Source organism: Colossoma macropomum, unplaced genomic scaffold, assembly GCF_904425465.1.
Source record: "Colossoma macropomum unplaced genomic scaffold, Colossoma_macropomum, whole genome shotgun sequence".
NCBI classification, from domain to species: domain Eukaryota; kingdom Metazoa; phylum Chordata; class Actinopteri; order Characiformes; family Serrasalmidae; genus Colossoma; species Colossoma macropomum.
This window is the reverse complement of record NW_023494801.1, coordinates 17,890,744-17,909,991: the sequence shown is the minus strand read 5'-3', so window position 1 is coordinate 17,909,991 and position 19,248 is coordinate 17,890,744. Positions and strand designations below refer to the sequence as shown.

General features: G+C 38.2%; 1 protein-coding gene across 2 annotated transcripts in view; it reads right to left on the bottom strand.

Annotated features, from left to right (window-relative positions):
• usp43b (ubiquitin specific peptidase 43b) overlaps positions 1 to 19,248 on the bottom strand; it is a 150,406-nt gene that overhangs the window by 19,921 nt on the left and 111,237 nt on the right. For both annotated transcript variants that reach the window (XM_036589579.1, XM_036589580.1), the window contains one exon: positions 7,417 to 7,520. In XM_036589579.1, the coding sequence (XP_036445472.1) occupies positions 7,417 to 7,520 (104 nt within the window). The remainder of the gene's footprint in view (positions 1 to 7,416; positions 7,521 to 19,248) is intronic.

The window sequence follows — 19,248 nt, the reverse complement described above, 5'->3', positions numbered from 1 at the left end:
TTGTTATGAATAAAAAACAAAAATGTTGAAGGTAAAGGTTGAAAGTAAACATTTGTTTACTGCATGCAGCTAGCGTAAGAGGTCATGAACTACAAGTTGACCAACAAAACAATAACTTGGTGCCACTCAGACTCGCACTATACAACTTTGCCATCTTGTTGTTTGAAAATGTCTACAGACCAACATAAAGTGTCTTAGTATGGTGTTGGGCCACCACAAGCCACCAGGACAGCTTCAGTGTGCCTTGGAATATATTCTACAAGTCTCTGGAACTGTACTGGATGAATGGAACACCCTTCTCCTAAAAGACATTCCCTGTCACTGTCTAACACATTATGCGTTCGCGTTCAAGTGGGTTGAGATTTGGTGAGAGTGAAGGCCATCTGATTTACATCATTTTCATATTCATCAAACCATTGAGTGACCCCTCATGCCCAGTGGATGGGGATAATCAACTAAAACACAAAAGAAATGTCTTTCTTATCATAGAATAAAGGTATCATCAAAATAACTTTGTATTTATTTGTAGTGACCCTTACCTTAAAGCAGACAAAACATACCAAGAGAGCTGTTTCATGGTGTACCATGGCATAAAAAAATGGTTGTTGTACCATTGTACCATGTACGTTTGCTAATGAGCGGTACTAAAAAAAAGCAACCAAGTGGAGAATGTCACGTGTATGTGCATATCTCTCTGTCCCTCCTCGACTGCCTTTCAGACTCCACAACTGGTGCCACACATGTACACACACGCAGCCAAGAAATTGTTAGAAAGAAGCGAGATTGATATCACCAATCTCTATCCCCCAGGAAGGAAATTAAAATCACCAGCATGGGATTACTTTGGATATCCCAAAAATGAACGTAGGGTTGTCCTCAAGGACGGATATCCAGTTTGCAAAAAGTGTGGATGCAAAGTGGCTGCCACAGGAGGAAACACATCAAACATGATCAGCCATCTTTGAGAACACCATCCCTCTGTGCAGATGAAAGAATGTATCCTGTTTATAACTTTAATCCATAATGGGAAAATGTGTAAATGTTTAAACGCTGATCATAAAATGTGCTATCAAAGTATTTTTCCACATCACGACTCCTGGCTACATCTTTGTTGTCTGTCTGTTTGGTAACCTCTGACTTACAAACAGACACACGCTGACTCCAATCTGATACAATAAAGAAACTCACAAACAAACTCTGAGTGAGTGTGTGTGAGTTAAAGGTCCAGACAGGATCAGTCTGGCTGTGCTGTCGCTCTTATACCTACAATAAACTTGACAACTACTTTGATAATGGTTTAAAGCACATGTGACAGCATTTGTAACTAGTTTCAGAATCTTTAAAAACCAATCAATCTCAGAAGATCGTGAGTTCGATCCCTGGTGATGCTACAGCCATCTGTGGCCGGGAGTCCAAGAGAGCACAGTTAGCCTCGCTCTCTCTGGGTGGGTAGGACAGGACTCCCGTCTCCCCCATAGCTCAGTGCGATGCTAGTCAGTGCAGGCATCTGTTAGCTGACGTAACAAAACTGGTGGTTGGCACTTTCCTCCAAGCATGTTCTGCTGTTCAATGACGTTGCGTTGGCGGCAGACGTGGTGGCGCTTCACAGGTCTCAGAGGGAGCCTGTGCTAGCTTTTGCCCTCTTGCTGGTAGTATCATGTGATTGGGGGAGTCCTAACTAGTGGGTGGAATTAGATACAGCTAAATTGGGGAGAAAACTGGGAAAAAGTATAGAAAAAAAATCAATCAATGAATGGAGAAAATAATCAGCAGATTAATCCATAATAAAAATTATCATTAGTTGGATTCAAATGAGCTCCACATCAGCGAACTACAACAGTTAAATCTTGCTTTTTACTATGTGCAATACTGTACACTATGATACCGTGAAACCGTGAGACAATTATCATACTGTGAAAATCTCATACTGCCTCAATTCCACACCAGACTCCCTCACTGTAGGGGTCAAGCACTCAGGCTTGTACGGTTCTCCTGATATACTCCACAGATGCAGTCGCCTACTTGTGGAGAATATGGTGAAGGATGACTCATCTGACCATGTCACTTTTTGTCTCTGTAGACCAGTGGCTTTTATACCACTAAACTTTCAAAAGTGCATTTGTCTTTGTAATGAGGGGTCCCTCTCACTGTGTATATCTTAGTCTAGCTGTGGCACTGTTGTGCACTGTTATGAGCTGAAATCTGGCTTTTCTTCATTTTCTATCGTTCTCAATCTCTCCCTTTTCTCTCTTCCTCTCTCTTTTGTGGCCACAGGGTAAATAACACTCTCCAAAACTACATTCTTACAAACCGCTACATTTTATAGATTTGGTTGCATCAGCATAAACAGAGGTAATCAAAAAAGAAGAAAATCAATCAAATAGAGCAAAGGTCTACAAACAGTATGAAACAGAAAACCTAAATAAGGGGAAATATCAGAAACGAGGGAGCAAATTTATGCAACATCTAAGAAAAAGCACAAAGCTGTAAGTATTTATGTGAGAGTTCTGAAACTAGCTACACGTGTGACTGATCATGAGTAGGGTGTCAAGATGCGGGAACTGCTAGACGATACACACTGTGAATTTGAATACAGTTAGATTTGTATAGATGTATATAACATGATCCTCTTAAAAGTAATAACTCAAACATAAGAATAAAACAGAAACTTTACTATAGTACACTATACTACTTTAGCTAAGCTGTTTGAAATGATGGGTTGAGAGAACAAGCTTGAGCTGGAATAAGCAAAACAGTTTCCTGGTTGATTACAACAATCATGGGCAAAGAGTGGTGCACACTTAAAAAAGATGGTTCTTCAAGGGTCGTTTAGTAAAGAAAATGGTTCTAATGAAAACCATGAACACTCACAAAAGTACCCATTGCATGATTAAGGGGTTCTTTGCAAGTGTTTTTCAGATTGATGGAGAGTGTGTTTTATCCGGTTCCATATAGAACCTTTTGGAAAAGTGTTCTATATAGCACTAAAAAGGGTTTTTCTATTGTTACAGGCTTGACATCATAACAATAGAGGAACGCTTTAGGGTGCTATATAAAACCCTTTTTAAACAGGTTGTAAATAGAACCATCTACAGCACATTCTGCATCAATCTTAAGAACCATTCTGCGATACAAACAACCCTTTAATTATGCCAATGGTTTTTTGAGTGTTCATGGTTCTATATAGAACCATTTTCTCTACTACAGAACCATTGAAGAACCATCATTTTTAAGAGTGTAGTTAAAACGGCATCAGCTTGGTGACATTGCTTAACCTTCAAAGGATCAAAAGCCTGTGCTAATACATAACATGTAACACAGATCAGTTTAAATTATCTATTTACTTTTCTTTTGTCTTAAAAAAAATTACTTGTGCCAGTTATCCAGTCAGCAAGAACTCTTTTTGAGACAACAGTGGGGAAAAAACGAAAACAAAAAATGTTCTGGGAATTACCAATATAAATAAATATAAGTGAATATCAATAAAAAATATTTTTTTCATTTATAATTTACTTCCCACGATGCCTCTTACTCCGTTTATGGGGCAGGAAGCCCATGTGCCCGTGACGAGGGGCATGGAATTTATGGTGAGACTAGGAGGACAACACACAACCAAATATCAATAAACTGGAGTTCAAACACACTGACACTGGAAAATCACCAGTGTTAGATGACTACATAAACTGTTATTTATTTAAATAATAAAATAAATAAATAAAAATAAATACATAAATAAATAAATATTTAAGTTACTTTAGCATTTCTTTCCCAATTCTGTATTGAAAATGTATCGTATAGTGAAGCAAAAAGGACAATCCATATTGTCTCGTGAAACTTGCACATCCATACTCATGAGTGGGCGCGGCCATAGTGGAGCTGGAGCCGATATGAGCCAATTCAAAAAGAATTAGTGCAAACCGTTTCTCTCTGTGCCATCTTTATCTGCAGTATTATCTTCATAGCCCAGCTGTCTATGGCTTTAAAAGTGCTTCCTTATTTCCAGCGTCTTCAGCTCGTTGCACTGTGGCTTTTGAAATAAGAAGATACTTAACACAGATTTAAATTTTCTATTTAGAGACATGAAGAGGAGAGAAAGGTTTTATCTCTTTATTCGGTTTTACATCCTTGCGCTGAGTTTGAGCAATATGACCCACAGAGAACAGCGGCAGCCTTAAATACACTTCATATAAATAAAGCAGAATACAAAGTAATACGACAAGGCAATTCATCATAGAGCAAGGTTTCTCTCCACGAGGAAACACTGAGCCATTCTTGTCATCAGTGTCAGGGCAGATAGTAGTTTTTACAAAGCACATTCAATCTAAGGTCTCAAGGTCTGTGGAACGTATAGAGAGTTCAATGAGAAGGTGCATACAGGTTCAATGAGTAAGAAAGAAGCATGTGGAGACCTTGCGAGAGATGGCTTAGAAAACAGTCTTTAAATAGATAATTGGCCCAGTGCTAATCCATTTCAGCTCTTGAGTGCACCTTTCCAAAGACACTTGCAAACTGACTGAGCAATTGTTGAAGGCCAGCAAGCTGCGAATGAGAATAGCTTCCTGAGACCGTATTACAGAAATGTCCTATCTTTTGTCGTAAGTTAAGATCTGATGGGTCAAGGAAAGACTTTTCACAATTCTTATCTTATTTTAGGAATCTTATCTCTCAGCATCTAATCTCAAATTAGGAATTTGTAACCTACTCAAAGTCGACAATCAATTGTCATGTCTGTTACCAAGCAACCAACCGTACATGCACAGCTGAAACGTAAACACGCAATGTTTAAGATGTTAAAAATCAATGTTAAAAATGTAAGTTACAGCTACTATTACCAATGTATGAAAAAGGTCAAAACCAAACTAAAGTGCAATAAATTGGAAGTTAAAAATATAATGACAGCCCCCTGCTGTTTATCAGAGTGTCGCTGTTCCCCAGTTTCAGTTACCAATTCCCAAGGCTTTAGTCAGCATGTGAGACGCGATAACATATTTCTCCTGATAAACAGCTGCATGTCTTCTTATTACACCCTATCATCACTGTAATATTTCATCTGACAAGTTTTTATCAAGATTAATACATGAAGATAACATGGCTTCTGAAGAATAAAAGGTGAACATTGCATCTTCGATTCCTGGCTTTCTTGTTCACTGAATGCAGAGAAGAAAATCAATACTTTCTCATTGCCTACATAGTTAGAATTCACAGTAGAGCATTCTTTGGATTCCCAAGAAAAACGATGACTCTTCCCTTTGCTCGTTTTCTCTCCCCTTGGACAAAAAAGATCCCGTGTAGGTCAGTGTGTGAGACATGGCCAAAGACCTTTGGTGGGGATATGTTTGTATTTGTATGCAAGATAGACCAAGTATGTACCCTGATTATCAGTCATAAGGTTACAATGCTGTGTGCACTTCAGTGAATGTCGTGATGGAAAGTAGCGAGAAAAGGAAAGAAAAGGGAATTGCAATGTATATTTTATAGGCAACGTCCTCACATTGAATACACATCTCCCTGAAACAGTAAGTCATCTTCACTAAAACCACAGTAAAACTCACTTGCTATTCAGTAAATTCACTGAGACAAATCACAAAATATTTTATTTATATTTTAGAATGTTTAAAAAATAATTCGTCATTTTTCTATAATATATAAAAGTAACACAATTCACATTTGTGATTAATTACATAGTAACACAATCAATTATATTTGCTTTTGCTTTACATTCTGTATCTGCACTGCAACTTGTTTATACACCGATGCATATACAATTATTAACATAAGTTATCATTTACAGTGTGTAGTCATTCACTAGACGTGATGTACACCACTGCATTGTCACCTGCATTTATGTGAATTTACTTCTTATTTTTGTACTGCACATTATATTTCATGGTTGTTTCAGTACATTTTATTATATATCTTTACCTCTTCTTCTATTTACAGATCTATATAATAGCATATAACAATACGTTTACTCTTGTTTTGCTCTTTACTGTACTTTGTGCTGTTGCAATAGACAACTTTCCCTCTGGGATTAATAAAGGCATTAATAAATAAAGGCATTAATAAATCTATCAATCATTAGGTTCAAGTCTGCATTTTTCTGTTTGTTTTGACATAAACAAATAACAAACACTTTTCACATTATAACTAGTAGTGTCAAAGTTAATACATACATAATGCATTAGTGCTATAAATGATTAACAGTGTTACAGCTATGCCTACACTACACAATTTTCAGTCATTTTTACCATAATTTGCACCTTCTGGTAAATTTTCACATTATAAAATGAAATTCCAGCTCAAAAGCTCGATGAAAAGCAACTGACAGTGGGAATCATTGGGCAGTGGGAGAGATACAAGTCGATCTTTAGCTTTCCAACTGAGCTCTGAAGTAAATGGAGGCCCTTTTATATTTTTAAAGAGGTTTGATTTTCTGAAAACGTTCACGAATCCAACAGTGTGAGATGGTCAGCGATGGAACTGAATGAGTGATTCCAGCAACAGTTTGTGTTTCGCTATGCTTCTTGTATGTGCATGGAAGCACAACTAAGTGCTGTCCAATTCAGCTTGCTTGGGTCATCAGATAACAGGAGATTTTGGGGGTTTGAGTGCTTTTATTGGCCAAAACTTGCTATGTGTTATTTACCCTTTTTGCCTCACTGTAAAGTGTGCATGCCCTCATGACAAACAGACGTTTAAGAAACCTGTTAGAATTTTAAATGTTGTGTAGTGTACACCCAGGTTAACACACCTCCCTTGTTTGACCCTTTGAACCATCTGAATGAAGCCCAGTTACAGCCCAGTTGCTTGTAAACTGCATGATATGATGCACATGACTGAAGCCCTCACGTTCACATACAGAAATGGGTAATTCAGGTCCAAAAAGTAAAAACCCTTTCCAGGATTTTGCTCCAACTGCCTAAACACCTTTACCGCTGGTATGAGCAAACTACAGAAGTAAGGCAGTTGGAACGAATCCTGAGGAGGACCTTTACTTTCTACAGTTGTGGAGGAATAGGAACATGCAGCCAGTTTTGCTCTCACTGGACATCAGTGATGAAACCCTGTATTTTTGATCACCTTGAGTTTACATAGTATGCTCAGGTTCATGTGAACCTTGCGTTAATACATTCATATAGCTATAACAAAATGCACTTCTTTTAAAATTAAAAAATGAAACCTTTCTTGAGGCTCGGTTTTGAATAAATAAGACAAATGAGACTAATTGTGATTAACTACAGAAAAGAATGTGATTACAATTAATTATTTTAACTGGCAGCCCTAAATAATAATAATACAACAGCACAATCTAATTAAAACCTACACAAATGTAGTATCAACTGAAAGTTTAAAATCCACAAAGGATTCCTCCACTTGTTTTAAAGAACTGCAACTCAAATTACACCGTGCTCTTACCTGTCTACTGCAGGGTGGTAAAGTGGCCGTCCATCTTGAGGACTCAGGTAGCTACAGGAAATTGAACTGCCAACAACACGGATCTTGAACAGCACTCTGGTATTCTGCAAGAAAGTAAACACATAAACAAATTTAATTAAAGGGGCTGGTGAGCAAAGTAGTTTATAATGACCCTTCTTTAATAACTGCCAATTTACCAGGTACACCTACCATGTAGGTGCACTTTGTGGACCGACACATTTCCACTGACTTTCTGTGCAAATTGCAAGCAATAAAATGAAAATGAATAAAAAATGTTGGAAATTTTTGCTGCCCAGCAACATCCACCAAACTGACTTTTAGCAATAGAAATGGTTTATGTAATGATGTTATTTTCTGCAGTAAAGTGTTGTCCCTTAAGTTTATTTATAATATATAATATATATATATATAAAATATTGTGTTTGACGTTTCTATTTCTGATTTCATGTATGTTGTAACAGGCACTGGCACACATCCCTCTGTCTCTGAGACTCATTTGGTCTCCAACTTCCAGAATCCTCTGGGAGATCACATGACTGACCTTCCCTCACACTCCAATCAGTGCTCCCAGTCTCCAGAATACTAATCCTGTTCACCTGTTGGTTTTATCATGTGACTATCATAGTTCAGTATTTAAGCCCGAGCTTTAGCATAGCTTAGTTGCGAGGTATTACATCTATTACAGATCTACTGAGCGTTTTAATTGTGTTGTGTTTATGACTATTTCTGCCTGTTTATCGACCCTACCTCTTTGCCTGACCCTTTCAGACTGCTTGCCTCCTGTTATGTTTATCTTTTTGTACTGGTTGTCTTTTCTAGATTTGACCTATGCCTGACCACGACCTTGGATTTTGATTCAAACAGTAAAGCTTCTAAACTGCGAGCTTCTGTCACATTACAGAATACCTTGCCACCAATGCAGACAGCGGATCCTGAACAAGGCCACCTGCTAGGCTGCCATCTGCAAGTGTTAGCAGTGTTTACATACTCTCTCGAATCGCTAGCACACCAACAGTCCGACCAACAACCTCAACTGATGCAACTCGTGGCGAGTGTGAAAGGGCTCACCACTTAAGTTCAGAATCTGAGCATTGTTGAATCAGGAACCAGTGCCTCCAGCTCCTCAACTCAAGCTGAAGCACAAAACACCTCATTTCCTCTGAGTAAACCTGATAAATTTGATGGTAACCCCGAAAACTTTCGTGGTTTTCTGCACCCGTGTTTGATCTTTTTTGATAACTCCCCATTAAGCTCTGATCAGGTGAAAATCTCATTTATAGTTTCCAGTCTAGCAGACAGAGCTGTAGAATGGGCCACAGTCAGCTGGTCCCATATACATACTCTCTCCTATGCCCAGTTTATCAAAGAATTCAGAACTGTATTTGACCATCCCCATGAAGGAAAGGTCAGTGGGAAGTTACTGTCTAAGTTACCTCAGGGTAATCGCTCAGTCAAGGACTGAATCCTTATATTCTAACTGAATTAGCATGCAAGGATGGCGATCTGACATTAGATCAGCTTCTCACCCTCTCAATTCAGTTTGACCATCTATTAAACAACTGTGGCAAGCTGAGAGCAGAACGACCAGGAAGGATGACAACAAGAATGAAAACGCCCCAAGAACAGAAGGAGTTAGAAGAACCAATGCAGTGTGACTCATCTCGTTTTAAAGAAAGACTTTGTTGGCTGAAAGAGAACCCGTGTCTGTGTTGTGGCAGTGCTGGTCATCACATCCGTGAATGCCGAATCTGGCCACAAAAGCATACGGCGCTGACCCCTGGAAAGCACATGGAGAATACTCCAGTATTCCAGCTAAGACCCTGACCCTAAGATCCTTCAGTTTCTATCTCATCCACTTCTGTAGACAGCCCCGATGCAGACATTTCCTTTGATATTCCCCATGAATACTCTGACCTTAAAGAGGTTTTTTAACCAAGGAAATGCCACGAAATTCCCCCCTCACAGGCCATATGACTGTGCTATAGACCTGGTAGAGAATGCTGTTCTCCCCAAATCCCAAGTTTACCCCCTAACAGAAGAGGAAGAAAAAGCCATGGACACATATATTTGAGAGGCCCTTGATCAAGGGTTTATCAGGCCTTCCACTTCCCCAGTGGCATCAGGATTTTTCTGTGTAAAGAAAAAGATGGTGGCTTTCGTCCCTGCACTGATTATAGGGGTCTTAATCAAATCACTAAAACTTACCCCTATCCTCTTCCTCTTGTACCAGTAGCTTTAGAGCAGTTGAAGGGAGCCCAGTACTTCACCAAACTTGACCTTAGAAGTGCTTATAACCTGATCCGAATTAAAGAAGGGGATGAATGTAAAACCGCATTTGTGACCACTAGAGGACATTATGAGTACTTGGTCATGCCTTTAGGCCTCTCTAACGCCCCCTTTCAAGCCTTCATAAATGATGTGCTAAGAGATGTGTTAGGTAAATTTGCCACCGCTTATCTGCATGACATTCTTGTGTATTCGCCAGATCTCCAGTCTCATATAGAACATGTCCTTGCTGTCCCATTCACCACTGCTCTCATACTCAAGCACCCTGATCTCTCAAAGCCTTTTGTAGTAGAGGTCGATGCCTCGGAAACCGGTATTGGGGCTGTTTTGTCACATCGTTCAGGCACTCCTTCAAAACTCCATCCAGTAGCCTTTTTCTCTCACAAGCTCACCCCAACGGAGAGAAATTACGGTATTGAGATCTGTTAGCGGTAAAATAGCATTAGAAGAATGGCGCCATTGGTTAGAGACAGCTAACCACACTTTTGTAGCACTCACCGACTATAAGAACTTAGAATACCTTCGTAATGCTAAATGTTTGAATGCACACCAAGCCAGATGGTCGTTATTCTTCTCCCAGTTCAATTTTAGTATAACTTGTCGCCCTGGTTCCAGAAACCATTTCTGCCTGTTTATCGACCCTGCCTCTTTGCCTGACCCTTTTGGACTGCTTGCCTCCTGTTATGTTTATCTTTTTGTACTGGTTGTCTTTTCTGGATTTGACCTACGCCTGTGTACTGACCACGACCTTGGATTTTGATTCAAACAGTAAAACTTCATTTTGTCTTCTAAACCGCAAGCGCCTGAATCCTCCACGTTACAGGGACCCATTTTTTAGAAATGCTCTCATCTCCTCTTCAGTCTAACTATACCTCTCCACCATGCTGTTTGTGTTTGTTTGTTGTAAGAGGCATGTGAGGGGCATCTGTCAACACAACACAAAATTTATTTCTAAATGCAGTATTTTTTCAGAAAAAAGTTTCCAGTGTAGGTTTTCACAACATCACAGGTAAAAGTTGAACTAAAGTTTATAAAACATTACTGAAATTTTCCATTTGCACTGACAAACTTTTTGATGTGTTATGACAAAGAACTGTAGCTATTGGTGTACATAAATATGAATGTAGTTCATCTGTTGCTGCTCAGTTTGTCAGCACCCCTCTATCCCATCTATCAGTGGAAAAGGAACTCCATACGATTGCCACTGACCAGAAACTATTTGGGTGGTGGACCATTCTCAGCACAGCAGTAACACTGACATGGAAATGACAAGCATTAAGTATAGGGGTTACAAAGTGCACACTGTGAAAAAACACCATAAGCAAACTGTTAAAACCATTAATCTGGGCAATAAGTGAGATTTTTGCCTATTAAAACATCATATAACACTACAATAAATACAAACAAGCATTAATGCCATAAAAATAAATAAGAATTTGTTGATTACAAAATAGAAACTGATGACACTAGAAAAAAGTAGTTGATCTAGTTAGAAGAACAAAGTTTTATTCCTGAATTCTCTTTGATGTCCTCAGCCATTGCTTAGAATTGTTCAATCCACCATCAGCACACCTGATATAACTTAATAAACTGATTCATTAAACCAGGTATTGGAGAATAACTACAATTAAAAGTGGGCTGCCCCAAGGAGAGGTTCGGAAATTTGTCAAATGAACACACCGACATACATAAAATCACTACTTCCTGTATTAATGTTATTTGTATTCATTACAATATTTGCGTTTTTTTCTGAAGAAATAAAAGTTTATTAAATAGTTTTCTAGCTTTTCTCTTAAACTTTGACACAATACTGTACATTGTAAGTGTACCTTATAAAACTGTCAGTGACTGTCAGTGCAAGATGGCTATATCTAATATACTGGCAGCTCAGTGTATAATAAAACTCTAGCTAACCAATAAAATACCAAATACAATTGAATATGTTTCCAAAGGGCCTTGTTGTTTTGTTCTTTCTCTACACAGCACCACAGCTGGGATTAAAGCACTCATTTCTGCGATAAGCTTTTTCCTGCAGGTATACTTGACGAGCCGGCTGTTATCTAGAGCAAGACAGATTTCTCATTAAGTCCTTTGGCGACCTGGGACATGTTTCTAAAGCACAAAATGTGTTTGAATCTTTTAGCAGACTAATCAAACTGCCTGAGGTACGAAATAAAACAAGAAGAAACAAAAAGGCAGTGGCCACAAAGCGGTGCTGCTGCACTGACACAGAAACTCACGCTTACACAATACGTTATCTAAAGTGAGCGCAGCTTTGAAGTCAAAGTGAACTCTGAAAGAAATGCTTTAGTACCAAAACAATACAACTTATTTATTTTAGCCCCGGCAGCACTTTAGAAATGTTTTAGTCTTTGAAGTTTCTCAAATAAATAACAGAAATTATGAAACAGGATGATTGCTGACACATTTTATTAAGGTATGTATTTAATTGAGCAGAGGTTTGTATTCGAACAGAGCAAAAAAAACTTCGATCTTCAACTTTTTTTAATGTGCTATTAAATGTAAATGCTCAGTTATTTGATTAATTACACAGTGAGTTATGTAATGAATTACATTTGCTGTCATGCTTTCGTAAAGGGGAATTCCACTGAATTTTAAAAATTACTGCACAGTTAAATTTTTAGAATGTAAGTGAAGTCATTTAGAGTGTTTTGTTGTGAACTGCTACATACTAGAGAAACTTACCAAGACTGTTCACAGGGATGTTAATAGGAACCAGACATCTAAAGAGTTTATGCTGCAAAAGCGTCAAGCGAAATTACCTTAAATGTAGTCGATACATCTAATATTTCTCATGCTGAGATTGCTTTATATGCCAACAGAATTCGGCTGGATAAAATTACTCAAAACATAAATCATCTACAAATAAGCTAAATAATCCTATAATAAGCTTACAGCAGCCTCGACTTGAAATATTAGATATATCGACTACATTTAAGATCATTTCAGTTGGGAGATAAGATTTTTGGCAGTGAAATGCCTCTAAAAGCTACCTCACAGAAAGTTCTCACAAGAAATCATTATCAATACTTCGCATGATGCCTGAGACACTATTTTATTTTTTTAAGGTTTTGGCCTAAACATGATTTTTAATATACATTAATGGAGGAGAGGTACACGCAGGGCACCATGAGGCAAAAGTTACATAAAGAAACCAGATTTACTAATATTTTCTCCTTCATAAACATTACATATAAACCACAGAGGACACGTATAGGTTCACTGCTGGTTTTGGATAGTAAATAAAATATATGCTAAAAGCTATATGGTTACTCTCACCACCACTATAAAGAAATCCAAGTCTGTAAGTTTGTCTAGAACGTAGTATTTCACATCAAATCACTCAGAATAAAGTTATTTACATTTCAACACCTCTCTTTCTTTACATCAGAATGAAATGTTGCTTCATCCTTGTGATAATTATTCACAATTATTCAGCCTTTATTGCACTTAATCATTTGAAAGCAACAATGACAAACTGTGTTTGTTCCTTTCTGCAAAAAACAACCCTCAGTACAACTTTTCATTAAATTCAGATCATAATAAAATATCTTCTCTTTTACTTACAAACACAAATGTAACATCAATTGAAAGTTTAGAATTTGAACAGAATTTCTTGACTTGTTTCAGTGAGCTACAAGTGAAAATAGCAGCAGTCTGTTGTTACTGAGGGAGATAATGTCTAATGGAAATAAGGTGCACTTCAACCTGTTCACAAATTTGTCTGTGTTCTGCAAGGATCTGTCGTGCTCTCTGTAATAAAAGGCTGCTTTGTCCGAAAGATGAAATCGATTTTTTCTTCTTTCAAAATGCAATCATCTCTTTGGCCCTGACACCACGATAAACAAAAAACAAGAAGTCCTGCAGAGGGAGAGAGAGAGAGAGAGAGAAAGAGAGAGATAAAGAGAGTAAAGGTAAAAATAGACTGTGAAAAGGGGGTTAAAAGGGAAACGTGGACTACTTCTGTGAGTTATTTTTTTCTGGGGCTCTAGTGTTCCACGCTGATTGCAGAGCTGTGAGCATTATTGCTTCAGAAAAGCTGCCTGTACGTGGATGGTGGCAATCGGGTTATCAGTGAGTCACATTCATCGTGCCTCATGCACACAGAGAGAGTGATTAATATTACTGAGAAGGCTACATCGCCTTTGGTGGAAAAGATCAGAGATGATAAAGACATCAAAACCTGGCCATTTGTATCCCACTGTTGCTGGTTACCACACTGATAACTGAACTGATGTGTTTATATGCATGATGAGTCAGAGCTGATACATTTTAGTGGAGAGTTTGTTCTTCCAAGTGTCCAGCAGAGGGCAGTCTCTGACTGCTGATGGAGAACCGGTAGGAAGCAATGAAACCCCAGAATTAGAGGAAAAAGATTCTAATTGGTTCCCCCCAACCTTTTTTTAAGGCTAAAGCTTAGGTTATTATTTAGAGAAGCATAATAATGGCTAAAATGCCAATCATGTTTATTCTGCTCAATAATCAAAATCAACATTATTTATCACTATTTTTCAGTGCTTTACTTGAAACCAACAGAAAACAAGAACACTGGACACTCTGGACAGTTTACATATCTATGTCTATTTTCTTTTTACTTATGATGATGTTTGTCCATTGTCATATAGTACATGTTTATATAGTTGTATGCAAAAGTTTTACACCCCCTGATCAAATCACGTGTTTTGTTGATTTTGTGAAAAAAGTTGGCATATTTCACTTTTAGTGCACAATTAGTTTAACTCTTGGAAAAAATACAAAAATATAAAACAAAAATATAAAATGTGCCATAACTTCCGCACAAGCCATAATTTATCTTTTCCCAATACATTAAATTCAGCAAATAAAAAGTAATTGTGCATTAAAATGTGCAGATGTGTGTTCTCTTAGAGCAGGGGTATTTACTTAAAATTCAATAAGGTCCAGTTAGAGAAAATTTCCTCAAGCAAAGGTCTAGAACATCATAATGTCTAACTTACATCATGATGAAGTGTCATATCGTTGCTGTGAGAAGAAAACCTTGTATCTCCATTTTTTACATTATTCAGTTATTGACAGAATTTGAAAATGCCTGTTGTTCTTTATATTGTTTCTTAATTTCATGATGAATGGACCAAAAGAAATGGCCCAAAATGACTTAGTAAAAATTCTGGTTTCTTTGACTTACGTTAAAAGTAAGCTAAGTTTTTTCCTTCTCCTGTAAAGTTACCGTTTTGGAGATACAAGGTTTTGTTCCGAAAGCAGCGATATACTGTATACTGAAGTAGCCTAGTAGGTATATCAACATCTTATGTAATCAACAACTGAATGTCATATCAAATAAAGTACAATTCAGTAACATTTCAACAATATTCATTGTCAGTTTTCCCTTTTTAGAGCGCGCCATGTGAAATAACTTTCCTCTGGCTCACTTTTTCTCAGACTGCTGTTTCTCACCTCGTCTCTCCCGCTAAAGCGGTACCGTAAAGGCTAGAAAAGTTACGCTGATTAAAACAGGACCACCCTGTCAAAATTAAATAATTCACCATAGTTTATCGGCTATAGGTCCAGGTCCGCATTGGACAGTGTCTGGGTCCGGACTCGGACCGCGGTCCGACCTATTAGTGACCTCTTAGAGGATGTGTTAACTTATTTATAAATTCATCTAAATTCAATTACATTCAAACATATGAATCTTTAAATGCTAAATAAAAGCAAAAGAAGTCTCGAAGTAAATAAATAAATATGGCAGTGTGTTTTTTTTGGCCAGAAAAACGAACTTGCCAACACATGAGTCAGTAAAAACAATATCTAGCCAATTATCTTACTTTAGCAAACCATAACTGCATTTGTTAAAATATTTGAGGAAGCCAAAAATCACGATCACGACTGAAATATGATTTACTGTGCCGCTCTACTATCATGCACCTAAATCAGAGCAGCCAAACTCTATTTTCCCCATACAGATTAGTGCAGGAATGCCTAAGATTGCTCCGAGAGATCTACCAGCCTGCAGAGTTTTGCTGTAAACTCAATCTAAATCTCCTGCTCTAGCTATTCAATATCTTCATGAACAGCTTAATATTACAACAGTGTGTTCGTGTAGGGAATATAGGGAGATTCCTCTACGGAAGGAAGAAGCTCCAGCTGTAGTGTTTATCCTTGTTTTAACACTCCTCCTCAGTCCCAAAATGCAACTGTAAAAGTCTGCATAGGCTGAATCAGCTGATTGGAAGCTGCTACTTTCACAATGCAGGCTTAAAGTGACATAAATCCAAGTGACAGATTTTTTCAGAGCTCAAAATTAGATGAGTCACTTTCATATGTGCTGTTAGATCAGATATACATCTGACACATGGCCATGTGGCTGGAAATTCATTTAAACATACTTTTTGTGTCACACTTCACTGTGCATGTGCATGTCACTGTCATCGTAATCCAGTGTCACCAGTGCTTAAGTGCCACACTGACATATCTTTTTAAAACAGAGAGAAACAACAGAAACCATGGACGCAGCTAAGGGTTCCAGGAAGCTCTGTGCCCTCATGCTACATTATTTCTATTTAGCTACAAATGGGAGAAGAGAAGCTCCCAGAAGCCTCAGTCTGTTCAGCTGGCTAGTGTTTCAACAGAAAGAACGAATAAAGTGACATCTGCATTCAGACCAGAAGTGCAGATTCAATAAGGGTGGTGTGAGATGTAAGGAGAAACAGAAGAGCCAGTGTTTCTCAGTTGACTGAGAATGTCAGTGCAGGAGGTGACATAACGGTCAGCAAGAACAGTCCGTCCACAACTACACAAAGACGGAAAATACAGCAGGGTTGCAGTGCATGAACCCCTTACAAAGACGAATGACCATTTGAGATTTCAGTGATGCAGAAATTATCAACACTGATACACACAGATGTGGAAAAAGTGATACAGCTAGATGAGTCATCCTTCACCATGTTCTCCACAAATGGGCGAGTGCATGTGTAGTGTACACCAAGAAAGCAGTACAGACCTGAATGCTATGGTGACCCCTACAACGGTGGGGTCCAGTGGCTCTGTTATGCTATGGGTTTTACATATTGCTTACATGGTTTTGGTGCAGCTGTTAGAGGGACGGGTCAAATCAATACAAAGTTATTCTGACTGATCAGCTTTATTCTATGACTGACTATTTAAAGTTGACAACTAAATCATCTCAGTTTGTAATGCTCTGTTTAACTTAAACTTTTGGATTCTGTTTCATTTTTGACAACTGATATTACTGGTTAATCATAATTGTATCTGTATGAGTCACAAAAAAATCATATCAGTTGTGCACAATGGATTGTTTCTGAGTAGAAGTGTGTTCACACAAATGACAGATAAGGCTAATTCACAAACACGATGCAACCGTCAAGAAGAAAAGATTGGATCTCAGCAAAAATTCAAAATTGAGCAATAAAACTTATAATGTGAACACAGACTAGACGCCATGGAGCCTGGAACTGTATGTAGGATTCTGCAAGCACAGAAGAGGAACAGTCAGGGTGCTGTGAGCAGAGTGTATTGAGAACCCTTAGAGTGCCATACTGCAGGGTACTTACTCAAGCTATGCTGCAGCCAGAGCCACTCGAACTATACTAGTTTTCCTTTAAACAACTGAACAGTATTGGTCTCATGATTATCTGTGAGTCATCTCTGAGAACAAGGCAGAGCCACTTATACAAATAATTGACTACCATTAGGAGTGAAAGATATTCTTTCTGAGGCCACTGCTTTTAGAGATGAACTTTAACCTCAGCGCCAGCTGAGTCAGAAATAGAAGACTTTAATTCCACATTAACCACATAGAGCATTTTTGAAAAGCATGTTATTCACAGAGACCTACTAAACCTAAAACATAACCCTGACCGGCATGTCTTTTACAGTACATCAATCACATCCCACGTCCATTATTTGGAGTTAATTGTAGTATCCAGAAATGATCTGTACAAGCAAAATTGCCTTTAATAATACGGTTGGGCTACCAAAGTAAATTCAGTTATTTATAGAACAGGCAGACAGCCAGACAGAACACACAGCGGAGATGATTCTCTTTTTGGCCCTGTCTGTGTAACACGTAGTCTCTCTTTCTCACACACAGAAAACACATACACACACCTAGCAATGTCCAAACACTGCTAAACTGGAAATCAGTCACCTTACTATTTGAGATAAGGTGCATGCCCAAGCCTAATGTAAATTGCAGTAGTTAGCCTGTCACCTGAGTCTGTCAGCATTGTTTAAAGCTCCACTTTGTGCTCCACATCATGGACATCTGTGTATATATGCATGTGTCTGTCTGCAAAGACCACCCATGCTGTGGTGCAAGGCAAAATACAGGTTAACATAAGCTGGGAAGATGTGCAAATGTTTACCTCCCTCTACTCTCTCTCGCTGTCTTTACATAACATTAGGCAAGGCAAGGCAAGTTTACTTATATAGCACGTTTAATACAGTGCTGTCATTCAAAGTGCTTTACAAATGAGAAAACACAGTCAGACAATACAGAGTTAAAAAAGTAACTGAGAATAGAAACTAAACACATGATCAAAACAACAGATTTCAAAGAGAACATCATTAAATTAAAAATGAACTTAAATAAGGATAGTTAAAAAAATCAAGTTAAAAATTAAAAGTTAGATTAGGATAAAAAAGGGCCGTTACAGAGGAAAAGGGGCTAGAAATGCTAACAGTGTTTAAACTGAGCTGAAAGCTGCTCCAATAGGAACGTTTTGAGTCTGGATTTAAAAGTGTCCAGTGCTGGGGCTCTTCTAATACTCTCTGTTAACTGGTTCCATTTAAGAGCAGCATAGTAGCTAAACGCTGCCTCTCCATGTTTAGTCTTCACCTTCAGCAGGACTAACTGACTAGTTCCTAATGATCTCAGAGTTCTGCTCGGCTCATATCACTGCAACATATGAAATAAACATGCTGGTCCTACACCACTAAGTGATGTACAGACCAGTAATAGTAACTTAAAGTGTATTCTGAAACAGACCAGTAGCCAGTGTAAGGATTAAGAAAGGGGGTGATGTGTTCCCTTCTTTTACTCCTAGTGAGACTCTGGCAGCTGCATTTTGAATCATCTGAAGCTGTTTGATTATCTTTTTTGGGAGTCCAGTTAGGAGACCATTACAGTAATCAATCCTGCTAGAAATAAAGACAACGATGAGATTCCATGGGTCTGCTTTAGTCAGAAAATCTCTGATCTTGTTGATATTCTTAAGGTGATAAAAGCTGATTTAGTAACTGCTTTGAATGACTGCTAAAACTAAGACCAGAGTCCATTAGTACACCAAGGTTACGTAGTTCTTGAATCTAGAGAGGCAGCTATTCTGTGTTTTATCTTAATTAAACTGCAGAAAGTTTTGTTCCATCCATTTAAATGTGCTCAAGGGACTTACAAAGTGAGTCAAGGGGACCATAGTTGTTTGGGTAGAGGGGCAAAGTAGATCTGAGTGTCATCTGCATAGCTGTGGTAAGATATCTCATAGTCTTGTAGTATTTAGCCAAGAG